Source organism: Syngnathoides biaculeatus, chromosome 2 (genome assembly GCF_019802595.1).
Source record: "Syngnathoides biaculeatus isolate LvHL_M chromosome 2, ASM1980259v1, whole genome shotgun sequence".
In the NCBI taxonomy this organism is placed as follows: Eukaryota; Metazoa; Chordata; class Actinopteri; order Syngnathiformes; family Syngnathidae; genus Syngnathoides; species Syngnathoides biaculeatus.
Window position 1 is genome coordinate 22012834 of NC_084641.1, and position 21079 is coordinate 22033912.

At 40.3% G+C, this 21079-nt stretch overlaps 1 protein-coding gene across 3 annotated transcripts in view; it reads left to right on the plus strand.

Moving 5' to 3' along the window:
* vps13d (vacuolar protein sorting 13 homolog D) overlaps nt 1–21079 on the plus strand; it is a 62308-nt gene that overhangs the window by 32853 nt on the left and 8376 nt on the right. For 2 of the 3 annotated variants that reach the window (XM_061840888.1, XM_061840898.1), the window contains exons 36-63: nt 128–202; nt 764–970; nt 2352–2441; nt 2541–2681; nt 2766–2891; nt 6375–6449; nt 7405–7507; nt 7881–8033; nt 8272–8407; nt 8503–8550; nt 8909–9059; nt 11236–11452; nt 11532–11776; nt 11865–12056; nt 12140–12266; nt 12675–12817; nt 13011–13141; nt 14189–14364; nt 14810–14933; nt 15228–15463; nt 15544–15646; nt 16535–16692; nt 16772–16880; nt 18088–18258; nt 18618–18722; nt 19575–19724; nt 19895–20044; nt 20129–20225. In XM_061840888.1, coding sequence (XP_061696872.1) covers nt 128–202; nt 764–970; nt 2352–2441; nt 2541–2681; nt 2766–2891; nt 6375–6449; nt 7405–7507; nt 7881–8033; nt 8272–8407; nt 8503–8550; nt 8909–9059; nt 11236–11452; nt 11532–11776; nt 11865–12056; nt 12140–12266; nt 12675–12817; nt 13011–13141; nt 14189–14364; nt 14810–14933; nt 15228–15463; nt 15544–15646; nt 16535–16692; nt 16772–16880; nt 18088–18258; nt 18618–18722; nt 19575–19724; nt 19895–20044; nt 20129–20225 — 3939 coding nt within the window. The remainder of the gene's footprint in view (nt 1–127; nt 203–763; nt 971–2351; nt 2442–2540; nt 2682–2765; nt 2892–6374; nt 6450–7404; nt 7508–7880; nt 8034–8271; nt 8408–8502; nt 8551–8908; nt 9060–11235; nt 11453–11531; nt 11777–11864; nt 12057–12139; nt 12267–12674; nt 12818–13010; nt 13142–14188; nt 14365–14809; nt 14934–15227; nt 15464–15543; nt 15647–16534; nt 16693–16771; nt 16881–18087; nt 18259–18617; nt 18723–19574; nt 19725–19894; nt 20045–20128; nt 20226–21079) is intronic. The other variant, XM_061840905.1, reaches the window with a different exon arrangement.

The following is a 21079-nucleotide window of genomic DNA, read 5'->3' on the forward strand; positions in this document are numbered from 1 at the left end:
AAACTGTAATCATGGTCAATAATTTTGTCACATTGACTACTAATTACTTGTATTTAGTTGATATGAGTAAACTACAGTATGAATAATTTACTGCATGCTTGATTAAAAATGCATTTTGTTTCCACAGAGGGGCAGCTGATGCATTTGGAAGATCTTGGCTTTCGGAAAGAGGACTGTAAAAAGGCACTTCTCCTTTGTAAAGGCAAGTCTGAATTCTGAGATATTCACAAATGGCCATATTCTCCCATTCGTGCGTATGTCTCCTTTTTTACGCGCCTCTCTTACCCTGAAGGTATGCAGATTTTCCCAAAATGACTTCTGCGACACCCCCATGCGTACCTGTCTTATTTGCTTGTGCAGTGAATACTCGGTTCTCGAATGGCCCTATTCTCAATCAAATTGGTTTTCGAACGATAATTTCAAGATTTTTTTGTGCCTTAATAAACTGGATTATCATTTGAAAACTGCATTTTGTATTTCTTTGAGTTGTCTCAGATTGATATTGATATTGGTTTGTTGATTTGAAATGATTGTAATAGAGATGAAAAAAAAAAAACAGCAATAAGGAAGTGGGAAAATATCTTTTCATGGCACTATGGCTCCTACAAATGTGTGGAAAGGACTTACCTGAGTGGATGGGAGAATCTGAGCAGCCAGAGAAACTTGCAGCTGTATGCGTTTATGGACATTTAAGGACACGGGAAGATTTTGCCCCTAACTGAGTTTCACTTTCATTTAGATCCAACCCATTTGTGTCTCTTAGGTCGTCTGGATCAGGCTGCAATGTGGCTGTTGGAGAATGCTGACAACATCGCAGGCCGGTCCAAAGGACATTCCAGAACTGACTCTGGTTCTTTCAGTCAGGCTTCCGCGCTGTCTGGGATAGAAGTAAAGGCAGAGAGCATCTGCATTTGTTTCATAGATGACTGTTTAGACTGTGACATACCCCTTGCGGAGCTCACCTTTTCCAGTAAGTCTGAATTACTTTAAAAAGAAGGTTGTCGAGTAGTGATAAGCATATATGGCTTGGAATCATGTGGAGTTTGCATATTTACTTCATGCTCTCTTGAGTTTTCTGCAGGTACTTGGGCTTCCTCCCACATTCCAAAATCATACATGTTAAGTTAACTGAAGACCCTATATCATCCATATAGATGACATATAGTTGTGAATGTGAGTGTGGATGTTTTGTATTTGTCTGTATGTGCACTATGTTTGACTGACAATCAGTTCACGTTGTACCCTGCCCCTAGTCAGTCAGGTCATTTAATAGCTTCCTGCTCATCAGTGGACGTATTGGATACAGTGGCTGTATGAAAATGTTAAATTAATATTTTTGCACATTACATCTGAACAACACGATGAATGTGAAAATAAGTTTGAAACGCTTAGGAATTATTACTTTCCAAACCCTTAATGCAAGGGTGCTCAATGGGTCGATCGCGACGCAGTCTTGGTCATCAGCCAATGTTACCTCTAAACTGCACGTGTGCGCAATTGTGCATTGTTGATGCAGTCTCTTCGCAGATATTCTGCGTTGCGCGCAAAAAAAAAAATCCAATGCAAATTGAAAGTATAACATACAGCTTTTCAGTTTGTGGCATTTTGCAATGTGATTCAATGAGTGAGGGATGTACTGGTTGTTACATCCAATGGCACAATTCACATTATAAAAAATGAAAAGAAGTCACTATTTTTTTTTAGGCAGCACATGGAACTTTCTCCAACAACGACTGCTGCTCTGCCACACTCTTTTTCCTAGTTTAACCTTAACTCCCACCCCCTGCTCTTAAAGACATACACTCATAATTACAAAGTTTATAATACTAATGCAGCCCATCAGTGTGTTTTATAATGACAGCGTCCACCACCGCTGCTTTAGTTAGCAACACAGTCTAGGAAACGTATAGCAAAGACGAGCTAAACATGTTGCATATGTTTACTTGTGAAATTATTGGCGAAAGTAAAAAAAAAGAAATACTGTTGTTTTAAGATGCAAAGACTGTTGGAGTATGTGAATAATCGAAGGAAAAGTGGTTAAACTGGATGGGATTTTTTCTTTTCCGAGTGGGAAAGGTCTGGTTTGAAGCCAGAGTAGAAAGTGCAGGATGAGATGGTGTGTCATTTTGAAATTCCACCTTAAATACAGGAGGCAACATAACATTAACCTTAAAGCGGTTTGCAATTATTATTATTATCATTATCATCACCCCCCAACCACCCCGCCATCGCGGGTAGCTCACGGGAGGCTGGCTGCCTGAAAAGTAGATCTTGGGGTAAAAAAGTATGGGCACCCCTGCCTTAAATCATTTAAGTCCCAATTTTGACCTGCAGATTCTTTGTTGTTACAGGGCTGAATGTGTTGCAGCGTATTGGTTCCACCCAGGAAGGCAACACTAGCTTTAGTCTTTCGGGAGACTACTACAATCGAGAACTGTCGGGTAATTACAATGAACTTTTTGCTTTTAACAAAAGTGTGTTTTGGATGGAACGTTCATATATGAACAGTGTACTGATTTGAAGGGGTTTGTATGTGACAGGCTGGGAGCCATTCATCGAGCCCTGGCCTTGCTTCCTGACCTGGCAGAAGCAAGAAGCGAGCCGATTGCATCCTCCCCGTCTTAAGATCAGTGTGAGAGCCAAGCAACGGCTTGACGTCAACATTACGTCTGTCCTATTGGGTGAGTCAAACTATTTCACTGCGATACTTTAACGGACCATTTGAATAGCTGAACGACGAACGTTTTTCTCTTTGGTTTATATAGAGCAGTACAACACAACCAAGACCTCCTGGATAGCAGACTACTGTAACAAGGATGATAGTAGTAGTCAGTCTTCACCCACCTTGTCCTGGATAGGCTCTTCAGTTGACCCGCCCAGCAATGGACCATGTAAGTATCAAGACAATTACTAAAGTGGACTAAAATAAATATTTTGTTTAGCATTTGTTTAGTCTGTCTGCCTCACTCTTCTGTGATTTCCTATTTCAAATCTAGCCTGCAGCCTTCCAGTTTGGAATTTTCATTTTAAATACCCACTTGCTTACATAAAAAAAAAAAACAAAAAAAACAACAAAAAAAAACATGCTCCTAAGGATCATTGAAGGCTCTAAATTATCCATCGATGTAATTGTGAGTGTGAATGTTTGAATATGTGCCTTACAATTTACTGCGGGCTAGTACGGTGTATACCCTCCCCATATATACAGTGCATGCGGAAAATATTCAGACCCACGTAAATATTTTGCTCTTTCTTACATTGCAGACATTTGCTAAAATCATTTGTTCATTTCTTCATTAAAGTACACACAGCACCCTATATTGAAATAAAATGGTACACAGCCATAACTATTCAGTCCTTTTGCTATGACACGCAAATATTTAACTTGGGTGTGCTGTCCATTTCTTCCCATCTCATTTTGTCTGTCATATGTGAGGTGAGGTGAGGTATGATGAAAATTACAAGCCTCTTTCATCTCAGCATCTCCCAGCATGTAGACGTAAATAGTGTTTAAAGTGCGTGTTTTTTGTTATTTCTTCAGCAATTGTTTTGTTTTATTATTTGCTAGTTACCATATGCTATTCTATTTGCTGTGGTGTGATCATTTTCGTTTCGATATGATACTGTGAGTGTGAACAACGTGGCTCGCTGTCAGAGTGTGGGGGAATATAAGCTTCTTCTGCTTAGATTTGAAAAATTGCAAATGTTACTCACTGCCTCATGAGTGACATCTGGTAGCTTATGGTAGCTTTGACGCACGCTGAAACACATAGTAGTATGCATGCTAAGAGTATAATGTGCATGTGTTTTGTTTTACTTCATTGGAGTAGTCTCAAAAACACGGTGTGCACGTTTTCTAAGGCGCCCTGTCTATTTAAGAGAAAATTTAAAGCCCAAGTGTCATCCCTATAAACATTCTAAAATAGATATTGTTATGAAAAATACATATAACACTATTAACTTCAATGTCTATACGAAAAAATAAATGTGAGCAGAGAGCGCGTCATCTATGCGCAAAGTTGCAGAAGTGTCATTCTACGAGATCCAAGTGGTCGCCATATTGGCTACATCCCCTGTCCGTGCCGTCACCCGGACATTCGCCAATGAAAACACGCAGTGCACCCTAACTATGGGAGACAAACACGCCCCTTCCGACACGGAAGCGCTTTTCGAAAAGGAAAACACCACACAACCAAGTGAAGTTACCGAGACAATATTACACTATTGTTTCAAGCCATATTCAGATGATATGCGATCACGGCCAAACCCCATCCCCGTCCGATCCACTTCTGCGGCGGAGATGAGCCATCGCGGCTCATCGCAGCTGGCCGGTGTGGCTTATGACGGAGCCGAGCAGTGCTGCTTTAGGGGGTTGTTCATAGACGCCGCAGTACGCGATGAACAACACAGTCGAGCCGGAGCGCTTTACTGCGCGCACGCAGCTGAGTGAGGCGTTCCCGGCTGGGTTCTCCAGAGCCGCCCCTGTCTGCAAAGCCCGACGCGCAGCCTTCGCAGAAGCTGTGAACGCCGAATGCGGCGTCTCAGCCGATGTGGCTGATTTTCAGCGCCGTGGTGGCATATAATGGAGCCAAGCCGTGCTGCTTTTAGGGGGATGTTCATTGCCGCCGCAGTACTCGATGAACACCTCGAGCCGGGGCGCATTACTGCGCGCACGCTTCTGAGTGAGGCATTCTTGGCAGGGTTCTTCAGATTTGCCGCCGTCCGCGCAGCAGCCCGACGCCGTCTGACGCGCACATCGACATATTTCGTACGCTGATCTTTTGTTACGTTATGAGAGACTGATTACGTGGTCCGCCCCAAATTATTATTTTTTTCAGTAGCTGTATACACACCTACCTGTTATTTGGAGCCCACGAAGCTCTCGTCCTCTGCACCCGTGTAATCCATTTTTCACAACGAACCGGGTCTCTTGCAAACTTATGACGGGCAAATCCGTTCTCCTGAGTGTTCAAGCAATGCAGCAATGCAATGAGCCGGCATTTTGGCTAACACGAAGGAACAACGAGCTACCTTCCCGGAGGTAAAACTAAAGGAAACAAACGAGTCCACTTGGGGGCGCCGTGGTCCTTTATGTCACTTCCTGCTTCTTGAAAACAAATCCCTCGAGAGGATTTTCATGGCGGGAGTTACAAAAAGCTGTATATGTCAAAATCATGTTTTGTGGTGAAAAAGAACACATGGGCCCATATTGGCTGACGTTTTTTTCATTAATAACATACTAAAAATCATCCATTTCATGACAGTAGCCCTTTAAGACTTTTAAGTGCACTTTGTGGCTGTGAAAATATGTTACATTACGGGGGGAAAAAAACTTTGAGAGGAAATATATAAAACATAGATAAACACAGTATATATAATAAAATGTTGGTCGCCTTCTCTCATGGTTATATATTTTTGCATAGTTTGCCTCCTTTGTTTAATGTATGTAAATATCAGACAAATATAACACAAGTGAACTCAAAATCCTTTTTTTTAATTGGTGATTTATTATGGGAACAAATTTATTCAGTTACCTGGCCGTGTGTAAAAAAGCAATTATGCTGCTTGTTCAAACATGAATAATTGTGGCTAATTACAATTTTTGATTAATTTTCACTTCACTCATCACACAAGCCTTGTTCCTTCTAGACCCGTTTAATCATGAAATCACTTAAACAAAAATATAATATTTGTCTGGAATCCCAAATGCAAAATGTTTTAATTTTTTAGATTTGTAAAAATATGTATGAACTGCAGTTTTATCAAGACAATTCATACATGTCCAAAAATATTTGTAAACTGTACACGAATCCCACATTTTAAATAGAAGAAGATTATTACAATTTCATAATTGTGCATACAGCATAAAAAACATTGCAATTTCTGGGAAAAAAAAACGGTTTGTTTTAGTACACTGGTTCCATGCTGGGAAAAAAATGGTGTTACCCCAAAGTTTTAAAAAAAATAAAGAAAACTATTTCCACAGATACTTTGAAGGTATTTCAATTCAGATGTATATAAGCCACTGTGCTCTCTTCTGAACAGGAGAGCAAGTGGAGGAGATTGATTAAAGAAATGAAAAAAAAGACCGAGTTTCAACCATGTTTTGTATTGTGAGACTGTGTTAGAGGAAGCCTTAAAATGGGAACTTATGAAATTGCTACCAGATAAAAATTTTACTCACCTACACTAAAAAAAAAAAAAGGTTCATATAGGCAACTATTTTGGTCGCAGTCTCGAGCCCTGACCCTGCTTCTCAATCCAAAGCCAGCTGGGATAGGTCCCAGCACACCCTAATGAAGATAAGCAATGTACAAAATGGGTGGATTCATATTCATGTTTCTCTTGTGATTGTTTTAACTGTCTTTACTTAGGCGCTCCCCTGTCCTACCTCAGAACTCGGAGCACAGCCAGCTTGACCTGTTTCGATCAGCAAACAGACTCGAAAGGTACATTTGACAGTTTAGTGATCGAGACCTTCCCCTGCAACAACAAACTTAATTTCAATTGATTCTGTACAAGTTACCCAGAAAGGTTACCAGCTCCCATATATTGCCAAAAGTATTTGCTCAACTCATGTATGATATGAACAGTTTTTCCAGAAGATCATTTATGAGATTACACACTGATGTTGGACGAGAAGTCTGTCTCTTTATAATTTATTCCAAAGTGTCCTGTAGGGTGGAGGTCAGGATTGTTCAGGCCAGCCAAGTTCATCCACATCAAATTCTCTTTATTTAAATTTATCCGTGTCTTTATGGACCTTGATTTCTGCACTGATCCGCCGTCAGGTTGGAGCAGGAAGGTGGCATCTCGAAACTGTTCCCACAAAATTGGAAATGTCTAAAATATTACCCCCTAAACTCAAATGAAAGGAACTGTGAATGCTTCAGCGATACCAAAGGTTTTTCCAACATGGTCCATAAGGGCATGGGTGAGAGAATTTGGACTGGATGAACTTGACTGACCTATGCAGAGTCCTGCTCTCGACCCGACAGAACACCTTTGGGTTGATTTGAAGAGGACAGTAAGCCAGCCCTTCTTGCCCATCAGTGTGTGACTTCACAAATATTCTCCTGGAAGAATGAACAAATGTTCCCATGAACTCACTCCTAAACTCCTAAAGTTGAAGCTGTCACAGCTGCAAAGATATGGAATTCTTTTTTCATTTTTCCAGAAGCACATTTAAGAGGTCACACAGTGATGTTGAACGCGATGGCTTGGCTTTTAGTCTGCATTCGGTTTCAAAGTATTATGTCATCAACCATAGTTATGCTAGTAATTGCAACATACACAAGAAGTCTGATAACCTTTTTTTTGTTTTTGGGTTCCGTCATGTCATTATACATATTTTGCGAATAGTAACAAACCCATTTTTTTTTTTACCATTTCTGTTTACAACAGGTGTTAAGCTTTCTAAGAAGAGGCAGCCATTTGTGCCATATGCTCTGCGCAACCATACTGGCTGTACCATGTGGTTTGCCACTCTTACTACGACACCTACAAGGTTGGTGGACCTATCCCCATGCATGTTATATGTTGTCATAGTCCTATGATGCACTTCTCAAGAATTTCAGCATAGATAAGCATTTTGACAAAATGTATGTGTTCAACTTTTGCAAATATTTACTGCACGGTATCTCGATTATTTGGCACATGGACTAAAAAGCAGGTTGATGGCCATGTTGTCTGTTGCTTGAAGTTTGCTATTGATTAGAAAGAAAGGGATAGAAATTCTAACAATGAAACGCTAAACTTTTTGTGACTGTTTTACTCTGTAAGTTTTTGTTTGAGCCCCAGTGTGTCCCAGGACCGCCACTGATGGAAGAACTTTTACCAACTTCTCTTCACCAGCTAAATGTCTTGAAATTTTCTTTCAGGGTGGCTCTCTCTCACAGCAGTAGTGCAGATTCTATTGGAGACATCCACAGTTCAGGCAATGATGATGGGCACAATGTCAGTCAGTGGAGAGAAGTGTTTCCTGGGGAGGAAATTCCGTTTGAGTTTGAAGCACGGGAGAAACTTCGCCATAGGTACAATTCTTAATAAACTAATATTACGTATTACCGAAAAATATAGCATTATGTTACTTTGTCTCCGGTTATTACGAACATTTCAGTGTCATAATAAACTCTTAAGACCAATGTGGCAGTGACGCAGTCGTTATATCTAATTTCAACATAAGCATACTATAGTCAAAGATAGTTATATATCTATGGTTGTTTTGTAAAATATTCATTTACAGATTGTCATCATTATTATCTTCTGCAGGCACACTCATGAGCTGAAGCTGCACCAGCTGCTTGTACGAGTGTGCGGATGGGAGCAAGTGAAGCCCGTGTCTGTGGACAAAGTAGGAATATTCTTCCGTTATGCAGCTCCGGATAGGAACAATGCATCCAATATTGTAAGCAAACATGATGGCCGCAAAGTCAAGTCTGTCTTGAAATTTGTTGAATTGGTAAATAATGCTATTCCTCCCACTAACCTGTGCTTCCACAGGTTGGCAGTCCTATCAGCAGGACAAACATAATTCATCCACATGTATATGTAAGTCCAATGTTCAGTCACTTGCATAATTGTAATGCTAATCCTGATCATAACTACACCTTCCGTACCAACAAGCTGCTTAACTGCATGAATAAAACTTGGCGCCTGGGATTGCTCTTAAAAGTTTCATGCCCTTGTTGCAAATATATAATTATTTGCTCTTGAGCGAGGCACTTAACTGGCCCAGCGGTTTCCTGGTGCTACTAATGTGTAAGCTTACTGTGTTCACTGTGATGACTTAAAATCAGAAGGAAAACAAAACTATATGTATGATATTTAAATGCATCTTTATCTCAATAATTATGTCATATTGTTATTATATGAGGCATAACTTGTAAAAATCTCTACTTTCACTCAGTTCTCAGCACTGCCTCCGGTCAGAGTGGTCTTCTCCATCACAATGGAGGGAAGCGCCAGGAAGGTTATAACTGTGCGCTCAGCCCTCATTTTGAAGAATCGCCTCGATGTTCCTATGGAGATCAGACTTGACAGCCCCTCAGCTCCTGACAGTACGTTACTCCTGCTCCATTCTTATTTACTGTACTACTTATGTACACGCAGCAGTATACAGGGAGTCCTCAGGTTAAGACGATCTCGATCTAAAACGTTTCGACTTTACAACGCCTGTCCCCCGTCCAATATTTTGTCTGGCTAATGCTTGTCCGTGTTTGTTCGCCGGGAGTATCTTCACATACATCCCCCCTCCTTTTTAAATGTTATCACCCCAAAAAAGAAAACTGTGTCTTTTAGCAATGCTTCTGCAGCCAAAAGAAAATCCACGACAGTGGAAACGAAGCTCAAGATCATAAAAAGATTGAAGAAAGGAGAGACACCAACACCACCAAGTCTTCATTCGGTCGACCGTGGTGACTTATTAAAGACAAAGCCTGTATTTTGCGCATGTGAAGGGTTCCGTTCCGTTGTCAGATACAATGATCACAAATCAAGGTTCTTTGATACTTGTTGAGATGGAGAGGATTGAGGTTCCTTCGCAATTGCTAAGCGCAGCCTCCCCTTCTTCTTCGCCATCCACTTCTCAGCAGTAATTCTAAGTACATCATCTTGTTTATTTCAATGTATTTGTTTTTTTATACAAAGTATTTTGATGTCAATTCTGACTTTAATGGTGGAATCCGACATAAGTCGAAATTCAATTTAAGTCGATACTGTAGGAATGGATCTCAGTCATAGACTGAGGACTCCCTGTACATATTTATTGCGCATCACGTAGAGAAGCAGGAAGCGATGTCAGGCTGACAGCAAAGGTAAGTGATACTGCAGCCCTGAGCTGAAACTGGTCGTGCCTTGGTCAGTGAAACCTGAACACTAGTCAGGATACAGACTCAGCTTTTTTGTATGAATGGGACTCGAACCTTGACCTTCTGTTGCGAAGCCTGTCCTTTCACTATTAATTATATACCCTCTAAATATGCAAAATCCAGTGGATCCCCACATTTGCAGTTCAGCACCCCCGGATTCACTCATTTGTGGGGCCCTTCTTCTTCCAACACGACTTGGGATGTTACAACTATTTTATAGAACAAACTTATGAAACAACCCTGGACAAAAATAATGATACCCATAATATTTTGTTCCACAGCCTTTTGAGGCAATCACTCCAATCAAATTGTTTTTGTAACCTTCAATTAGTAGTCTTCAGTAGCTCCACTTGACTCAGGTTTGAAGGGTGCTTTCTCAGACAAGATGTTTCAGCCCCTTCCCCAGACATTTATTATTATATAAGGGCAACGAGAAGGCCAATTCAAAAGAGTCCAATGTTTTGCTGTTAGCCATTCTTGCGTGTTTTTAGCTGTGCGTTTTGGATTATTTAGCCTGTTGCAAGACCTGCCACTGAGACCAAGTTTTCCAGCACTGGGCAGCACATTATTCTCAAGAATACCTTGTTAATCTTGACATTTCATTGAACCCTGGCGCAGCTTCAGGACACACTGTGCTAGATGTAGCAAAGCAGCCCCACAACATAACACACCGTCTTCTCGGTTTCCAGAGTTCTTTTATTCGTACGCTTCGTTTTTGTTTCTGTGAAAATAGAGCTGACTTTTGACCACTTTTGTCTCATCTCTCCATAGGACATTCTCCCATACGTTTTTTCAACATGCAGTCTGGCAAATTTCTGTCCCTCTTTTTTTTTAATAATTTATTTTCAACTGTGGTGTACTCTTTGGTAGTCTCTCATGAATTCCAATTTGGCTTGAACAATGACTGATTGCCCAGCCAATATGTCTTTTATGTATTGTAGCATCTACCTAGATTTTGAAACGAAGACAAGGAGGTGGTTGGACAAGGTCTCTTAATACACAGAGTGGGTCACTTTTGGCTAGAACTTTGCAAAAACAACAGCGAATTTAGCTGCCCACACAACCTTCTGCAATGCCTCTTCCTTCATTTGTGAGGAAGCCAAAAGGGCTGGCTTTCTCAACCAATCAGAAATCAGTACTCACCTCATTCAGGTCCAGTGCCTCTGAGAGACAGTCGGAAATTTTAGAACTCCTAAGAAAATTCATCGTGTGGGCCATTATGACCTGCAGGCTCTATGCTTGACTCCCATTGTGTAGATTCACGTTTTATTGTAAGATATTGTTTTTCTTGATTGTCTTTTTTCACTTTAAAGTATTGTGTTTTATGTGCTCCATTCCCTTATCAACTGTTTGCATATCTCAACAGAACCTGTGGTATTGGCTCCCATTTTGCCCAGTCAGGCCTTGGCAGTTCCACTCCATCTAACATCATGGCGACTTCAGGCGCGGCCCAAGGGCTTGGGCTTATTTTTTTGTAAAGTTCCAATTCACTGGACCAGCGTTGAGCGGCCCGGAGAGATCAGCAGCAGCAAGAGGGATTGCCAGTCAGCAGACTTTGATGCCACTCTCAAGCGTAACTTCAGGTAGGTTCATTGACTCTCACTTTTGCTGTGGTTTGTTTTTAGTCTGCCCACATTATTTACATTTTCCCGTCTTCATAAGGTTTTGTGTGGTCATAAAAAAAGAAAACTACCCAGACCAGCAACCTGCCAAAAGGGTCTCTAGTACAAATCAGATCTATCGACAGCCAGGTCACACCATTTATCTGTTGCCCACCATGGTGTTGGCCAACCTGTTACCCTGTGACCTCAACTACTACATGAAAGGGACGGCTATCAAAGGCTCACTAAAACCAGGAAAAGAAGCTGTGCTTCATGCTGTGGATACCTCACAAAACATGGAACTAGGTCAGAGAAGAGAGGGGAGAAAAAAAATGGCTGGTATTTATTTGCCGCACGTTTTTCCACTTTTATGCTTATTCTATTTTTATTCCAGGTATCCTATTAGAGAACTTCCCACTGTGTAAAGAGCTCCTCATTCCTTCAGGAACTCAGAATTATGTGGTACGGATGAGGCTATATGACACCAATAAGCGTCTGCTTTGCCTCACCATCCGTATCATCCTGCGGGCGCACGGGGCATTCAAGATCCTGGTTTCTTCCCCGTACTGGCTTATCAACAAGACAGGTTAAGCCGTTCATTAATTAAAACAAAACATAAATTTTACCGCAAGCAAACTTACTCATTTACCGAGTGTTTTCGTTTTTCAGGCTTGCCATTGATTTTCAGACAAGACAATGGAAAAGTGGATGCAGCAGGCCAGTTTGATGAGCATGAATTAGCACGAAGCCTCAGTCCATTATTGTTCTGCTACACTGACAAAGAACAGCCTGCTATGTAAGTTTGCATCAACATATGTATTATTTTAAGCATTTAATAAATACAGATGCAGTTTGCGTAACTAAAATTCTCCATAAAAGCTAGAACTGGTTGGTGAATGACTTTTCTTTTATTGACCATTTCTTCAAAGTGATCAAGCAATAGATTACTTATTGAGCAAAACATTTGATCTGAAATACTTTGAAAGTACTCTTTTGCACATATGTTTTCCTTTCTAATGCAATAAAACATACTGTTTCAATATTTCAAAATGTAGTTAATATTTTTGTGATGAATCAATGAACTGCTTTATTACGGTTATCACTAAATGGGGATAATGGGTCTTAAATGAGACCAAAAAAATTTTCTACATCTTTGATGTTTTTTTAATTCTCATCCAATTTTCCCCATCTTTCTTAAACCCAGGTGCACCATGCGGATTGGAAGGGGGATGCATCCAGATGGAGTTCCAGGTTGGTGCCAGGGTTTCTCCCTGGATGGAGGGAGTGGTGTCAGGGCGGTGAAGGTTATCCAACAGGGTAACAGGCCTGGGCTCATCTACAACATTGGCAAGTCATTTGTATCAATTGCCATCTTTGTATCAATTAGTAACTAATATAGCCGGAATTTAATGTCATAATATCTCATACACCAGTATCACCGGTGCAATATGCAGCTTTACACACTTTATGTACTTCACTAAAGGGTGTTCCTATCAGAGATGTAATTTATGGTCCATTTTTTTATCCCTTCCCAACTTAGGGATTAGTGTGCGCAATGGAAAAGGACGGTACCGAGACACTCACATTGTGACCTTTGCCCCCCGTTACTTACTTGATAACAGCTCCTCGCACAAGCTTGCCTTCGCCCAAAGAGAGTTTGCTCGAGGAAAGGTGAGGAATTACCCACTCTTGCTGTGGTCTTGAAGATCAGTGTCAATGATTTTTGGTGATCTAGTACTCCTATAGAAACCACTCGGTTCTTCAGTCTTGTCCAGTCCTGATGTTTTTGCTGATCACAACTTTAAAACCGTTTCAACTGTTTGCTTTAGATCAAGCACCGTGACCCTAAAGATTTTACCTAGCAACTAAAAAAACTCTTTTTAGACTCAGGTTTGAGGAGACACTCTTGATTAGATTTGTTTTTCTTGTTATGAATCATTCTGTTTTATTATCTCTTGATATTTCGTGATACTGTTTAATTTAAACACTTGGGAACTATATTACATATTGTAGTACCATGACTTACGAGTGCCTTAACCTTGGGGTTTTTCAGTTGCAAACTAGTTGCTTGGTCAATATTTTGCTTTTGTTGCGAGCCAAAATTGGAGTCGCGAGAGACCATCAGATTTGCTGATGCTGGAGTGAAGTGGGGAAAAAAAAGAGGAGCCAGAGTCTCTGATGCACTTTCTGCCATTGATTGAATGGGGAAAAACGGTTACACGCACAAATACAGAATGAAAACACTTGCAAGGAGCATGGAGAATATACTCACACTGAAGTGACCCAATGGCCAACCAGAGTTGGAGTCAGCTCCTGATGTCACTCATGAATTCACAACCCTTAAGTGACACCTCAACCTGTGAATTTTACAGTTTTTTGATGGAGCGTTCAGCTTTTTTTATCCTTTCCGGTCAGGGGTTGCAAATTTGCAACAGGTTTAATATCGAAAATTTTAAATCCAGAGTATCATTTTCTAAAAGTATCAGATTTTTCTCTCTGCAAAATTTTATTTGGTCCAGAGAGGGTTAATAAACATACCAAAAATGATATAGTTTTTTTGGGGTGCTAGAATGGATTAATGGTATTTCAGTTCATTTCAAGGAGGAACATGTATTTAAAAAAACAGTACTAATAAATTGAGTTACAAACTTGGTTACAAAAACTCGTAAAACAAGCTAGCAGTGTGTTTATAAATAAGCATGTTTTACTTATTCTCAGGGTACAGTCAACCCAGAGGGTTACATCTCCACTCTGCCAGGCTCCAGTGTTGTTTTCCACTGGCCCCGAAATGACTATGACCAACTGTTGTGTGTGCGCCTCATGGACACGCCGACATGCACCTGGTCAGGAGGCTTTGAAGTCAACAAACCCAAGTCCTTCCATGTCAATATGAGGTGAGAAATATTTTGTCTTCTCTTCCTTAATATTTGTTTAACTGCATCTGTTGCAGTACTCTCATAAATGTAGCAATATTTTGCTTTTGTTTGAAATTTTAGGAAGTGCATATTATGTTTGATCCTTAAATTGTTTGTGTTCCGAATAACACACGTTCATTAAGATGATTTCCATAGTGAATTAATGGTACCCTCTAGTTTAGAGACAGAAAAATAGAACGGTCACTAAAAAACTTGAAACTGATTCGTCTGGAATTTGTTAAAATGCATATTGAAAAGAACAAAGCTTTTTGAGAAAGTATTCTGGACAGATGAGACAAAACTAGAACAACATTTGGGTTTTCAGACAAAAAAAAAAGATCTGAAGCATAGCAACATTTGTGTCCAATGTGTGTGATCAAGTACTGTGAATAGAAATTGGTAATATTTGAATCTTCCTTTAAAGAGACACCATGGGGAATTGCTTCTTCCTCCGGACAGAGATAACCATCAAGGGAGCCACCTACCAGATCTCCTTTACCGACACTGACCAGCTGCCCCCACCTTTCCGCATCCACAACATTTCTGAAGTAACTTACTTCTTTGTTATATGATTTGTCGCACAATTTTAACATCTCTGAAACTTACTGTTGACTGAAAGGGAGCCATTGATAGTTGCATCACAAACAATAGGAACTGCAGGAAGTGCATATTTTATTTACTTACATAAGACTTTAAATAACTATGTAAGATTTTTAAATATGCTTCAGTTGACACTAATACTGGACTGTTATTCTCTCAAATGCTGTGCTAAGGGCATCTAGGCAAAATATAAAGACACAAAGACAAAAAAATAAATTTAATTCTCTTTTAAACTTCTTCAGGTTCCTATCCAGTTCTGGCAGCACGGCGTGGTTGACATCAAGCTGCAGACTGAGGTGAAGGCAGACTCCGAACTGGACTACGCCTGTGATGAGCAAACACTGCCACCTTACCTGACTCTGACTGTCAAGGGAGCCGGGTCATCAGAGGTCACGGCTGACATGAACTTCTTCAGAGAATACAACAAGCTCTACTATGAGAATTTCATCTACATTGCGGCCACGCACACCTTCTCAAAGTACTCTGCACTTACAATATGCATTTTTTTTATGTTAAAGGTCAAAGGCACAAGCAGGAATGTTTTTTTCTTGAATGCAGGAGTGGTGGAAGGAGACCTGTTGGAAAAAAACATCTGGTAACTTGTGCAGAGTTGGTTCTTGATGTGGACACAAAGACGCAGAGGGTCATCTTGAAAAAGAAGGTACAGTATTTTGTGTAGGCATAGGACTTCATCGGATTCTGACGATGTGATAGCCATGACCAGAAATACAGTTGTATGGATGACAGTATTTATACTACATGATTATTTTGGAAAATTTGAGTAAGTTAAACCAACTTTTTTTTTTGTTTTTTTTACATTGAACACTATTTTAATTTCGACAAAATATACAATCTTTGGTACATTAACAACGTGTCCCATGTTAAGTTTAAATAAATAAAGAAATCGCAATGTCGTCTCAATAGTGAGCTTTTTTTTTTTTAGAACAGACGGGGGTTTACTCGGGGATACCTGGTGTTTGCAGGCACCACGTTTGTATTATCTGCTCTTCCAGAGTACTGGTATATATTTATCTATACAGGTATATGTATGTAAAATGTCAGTATTTAAAATTACTTTGGGATCGCTCAAACCCACCAGCTCTCCCGATGCGTTACACATCTGAATGTTGCCACTTGGGAGCAAAAGATTGATTTGTGTGTGACTTGAACTGTGTTGTGCAAATCCAGTCTAAGAGTGTCCATTTTTTGTGGTCATAATGAATGTTTTGCACAACTTGTTTGGTCTGTTCCATTTAATTCACTTGATGTGATTTGGATGCAACACTTGAATTTATAAGGCCCCACACCTCATAAAGCATATCAGTGCAAAAAGCAAACTATGATCTTGAAGGAACTACCTGAAGAACTAAGTGACGGGATTATAGCCAGGTGCAAATCTGGATGAGACTACAAGTACTAGTGTGCAATAGAGTAACTCTTCCTCGACTGATCACTTTTCAATTTAGGACATTTGAGCTTGATAAAAGTTAGAGGATGATGTATAAAGATAATTTTCTGGTAGAACTAACAACGGACCCTTCATCGGCAGGAGCCTGGTAAGCGTTCCCAGTTGTGGAGGATGACAGGTACTGGTATGCTGTGTCATGAAGGCTCCTCCCCACCCCAGAGCAAGCCCGCCCAGCCACGTCCATTGGATTCATCTTTGGTTTTGGACATTGCTGGACTTGCAGCTGTTAGTGACAACAGGTTAGCTTGATATGCAACTGCAGTGTAGCTGAATACACAGCCGTATTCAAATAAAATGTTATTTATTTGTCTTCAACAGTTTTGAGCCATTGATGTTAAGGAGACCGGACCCTCGTCGCAGCACCACCCAGACCTGGTACTTCAGCTCATGCATGCTGACCTGTGGCCTGCCCCGGTTGGTTGTACAGGTGAATTGAAACTAATTTCTGTATTTTTTTTTTTGTTTAAGTTCAGATGACAAAAGATGTTCCTGGGTCGGATAAAATTAATATTTGCATTGTTTATATGTTATGTAATAATGCATGTAACTTCCAGCAAGTTTTCAACCACAATTTAGCTTAAAAAAAAAAAACAATTATGACACAAAATGACCACCCCCCCCCTTGTGGTTACACTATCCACTACAAGGGTTATCAGAACTGACATTGCAATTGCCAAACACAGCGCAATACACATTAAACACAATGGCAAGCAATGTTTTGGAATATGTGATGAAGGACGATTTCAACGTAGAAGAGCATCCAACTGAACTTGGCACTGTCAAAGCGTACTTTTGAGCCCATCAGAGAGTGACGACGGGGAGCAGTAAGGTACCAGCTGCACAACAGAAAAAGAGACTGGCTACTGGTTCTGTGAAAGAGTAATTGTTGATATTTTCCTGATTTATACCAAAATAAAAACTGAAATATCACACAGTTGTAAGTATTCAGACCCTTTGCTCAGTATTTAGTGGAAGCACCCTTTTGAGTTAATACAGCCAGGAGTCTTTTTGGGAGTTATAAAAAAAAAAAAAATTCACACCTGCATTTGTGGATCATCTCCAGTTCTGACAGGTTAGATACTGAACATTGGTGGACAGCCATTTTCGGATCCCTCCAGTGAATGGCCCAGCTCTGACTTAAACTCAATTAGTTTAAGTCATGGCTGGGCCATTCTTGAACAGTCACAGAGTTGTTCTGAAGCCAATCCTTCGTTATTTTAGCTATGCACATGGGCTCATTGTCTTGCTGGAAGGGTTCTGGTTATCCCAAACATCTTCCATTTAAGGATCATGAAGGCCACTGTGCTCTTAGTAACCTCGAGAATTTTTTTGATAACCTTGGCCAGATCTGTGCCTTTCAGCAATTCTGTCTCTGACCTCTTCAGATAGTTCCTTTAATATTATTATTCTTGTTTGCTCTGACATCCACCATGGGCATTAAGGTCTTATATAGACATGCAAGTGGCTTTCCTAATCTAGTCCAATTCACTTTGTGTTTTTTAATAAATGTACAGAAATTTCAACAATTTTGTTTTTTCTGTCAATAAGGGGGGTTACATGTACATTAATGTAGGAAAAAAATTAACTTAAAGCAAATGTTTTTAGCAATTGAGTGCAATATCTGTGCAATTCAGGTACGGGGTGGTATAGAAGGCCTGTACGACGGGTCTGAGGTGGTTTTGGGACCAGACTCGGGGATTCTGGAGCCTGGCCCTGAGCAGCAGTTTATCAACCAGAAGATGAGACCTGGTTCTGGCGTGCTGTCTGTTCAAGTGCTGCCAGATGGACCTACACGTGTTCTGCAGGTAAGAACCACACCAAGCATAACTGTTTTCCAAATCATTTGCTCATTATTTCACGTGTCAAAGTATTGGGTTAAATCCTGCATGTGTGTAATGTCAAATTATTTCTGTTGTAAGTTGTAGACCTAACCTTTAACAAAAATCTTAGACCCCTCTCTATTATGCTACCCTGAAAAGTGTGTCACCCAACAGGTGTGCAATTTGGTTGTTTGTACAAATAAGACATTCTTAGTGATCACATTACTCGAGCACAATAATTACCCCTAATAACCAGGGAAACAGTCAGAAGCGTTGTATGTACAATGCTTGAAGATTTATGTTTAGATTGTGTTGTTTCACCTTTATTCTCTCTTCATTAATAGATCAGTGACTTCAACCAAAGGAGAATGATCCACAAGTCCCCAAGTGCGGAGCCGGACAAGGGCAAAGAGGAGTTGATGAAGAAAGAGCCTGAACAGGAGCTTGAGGTACAAGTAATGAGACACCCTAAAAACATCTCAAAATGTCTGCTCTGTTTATAACACCTCAACCCAAATTGACAAGGATCGTGATATACATTCAAATTCGTTAATGAATGCATATTGCAAATATGATATTACCTCATTATTACATGTTATTATTACTCTGTATCATTACAAAACTTACCTCCCAATATTTATTATGGACCAAACTCCACAACCCCTTATCACACATCCAGGTAGAATTCACAGCATAAGACGTATACATTGTTATTTATTAAAGTCATGAATGAAAAAGTATTAAATCATTAAGTAGACATACATGTTTATTATCTGTTCATGTAGAGCGCTGCCGCTGGGGAATATTAAATGTGTGCAAGAAGCATATATTGGTATAAGAACCACAATTGAAAGACAAAACACATGAAATTTAACTCTACAAAACCAAGTCATCTTGAATTGTAATAGAAATGATTTGAATTGTCCAAATTAAAAAGAGGCTTGTCCTCTGATGTTACAGTATATTTCAAAATTAAAACAAAAGCAAAAATCTCGGAAAGTTGAAAAAGATTTGACAATCCATGATCTGAAAATAGACAATCTGCTACTAATAATGTACATCCATAAATACCGTAATTTTTCCGTTCGAGTGCCCCCTTCGACCTAACCCTTGAAAGCGTGTGGAAAAAAGTCGCAGCTGGTAGACCGGAAATTACGGTAACAATATCCATACATACATTGTGTTCACACAGAAAAAGCATTTGTCATTTTTGTCATTATTATTCAAGGGCTGCCACTATGACATTATCATTATCATGTGTGACTTGAATAAACATGTACCTATGCCATCATTTTTACTAGGTGTTAGTGAACTTGGATGAAGGTATCGGCGTGTCACTGGTTAACAAGGTTCCCGAGGAGCTCGTGTTCACCACACTGTCCGGTATAGACGTCCACTTCACACGCACTGCTGCCAGTGAGGTGTTGGAACTGAGCATTCACAACGTTCAGGTGAGCTCCAGATCGCTCACAGTCAAAACAGATTCTCGTCAGGAAGGGTGGAGAAAGCAGATCTATGGCGCTTCACATGACATCATCTTAATGTGCTCCGAAAAAGTACATCATGCAGACTAAAAATATAGTAACTGTGTTGCACTTTTAATCACTATTCTGGTTATTAGGTGGACAACCAACTCCTAGGGACCACTCAGCCAGTGATGCTCTGTGTGACTCCAAGTTTCAGTGATGGCACTGTGAGCGACAGTGGTCCAGCCTTGCAAGTGAACTCGGTCAAAATTCCCAGTAGTCTCATGCTCACTGACATCTTCAAGGTCGGTATCAGATTATTCGGGCTCTGTGGCTGTCATCACATTTCACTAAAGTCTTGTGATGATGTAACTTTGATGTGTCTGCAGCACCTCATGGTAACGGCTGGGCGCTTCACAGTCATCATTGAAGAGAAATTACTGCTCAAGCTGCTCAGCTTTTTGGGGTATGGGGAGACAGAAGCAGGTGAGTGAACTGTCAAATTTTGTGACTTTTTCACAAATTGATAGTGATGAAAAGGCTGAAATCTGTTGAAAATAAGACGCCAAAGCTTAAAGCTGTACATTTATTAATACTTTTATACAGTGATCGAGCCCTGTCACGAATAGTGAATACCCGAGTTATTAACAACCCCCTAAAAAGGTCTATAATTGATTATGTATTCCAATATGTGGCGATAGAACATCGCATGAATTGCCTTAACTAACTAATTTACTTCTAATTTAGCACAAGAAAGTGGGAAAGAACTGCCCAACTCATTACACGTTTCCTTGGTGCCAAAGCAATGTTTTTATGTTAGACAAGATTTTGCCCTGAGCAAAAGCAGGTAACCATTTTTCATCACATAAGGCAGGTGTCTCAAACTCGTGGCCCGTGGGCCAAGAGCGACCCCAAGATGATATTTTGTGGCCCCCACCTTACTATGAAAGTTAAATGATAGTGCGGCCCTGAAGTTTTATATGAATGGCACTTTTACAGTGTTGTGTGCGGAGCTGACAAACCTATAAATCACGGTGGGTTTGTGGCTCTCGGGGGTGTGACAGCGACCAGGCTTGATGCAACCAGAAAAACATTTTTAATTGAAAAGTTACAGTGGTGTTGCCATGGAGAGTTTCATGAGTAGTTTTGCACGCAACTTGTTTACACAAGCTTCCTTGCTTATCTTATTTTATGCTAAATAAATAAAAAGATGTTTATTAAAATTTCTCATTTCAATGGCCGAAGCTGCTTCCCAGCCTCAGCTAAAATGTGCCCACACCGCCCCCCGAGGTGAATTGAGTTTGAGACCACAGACATAACGAGTGATGGGTTAGCAAAAA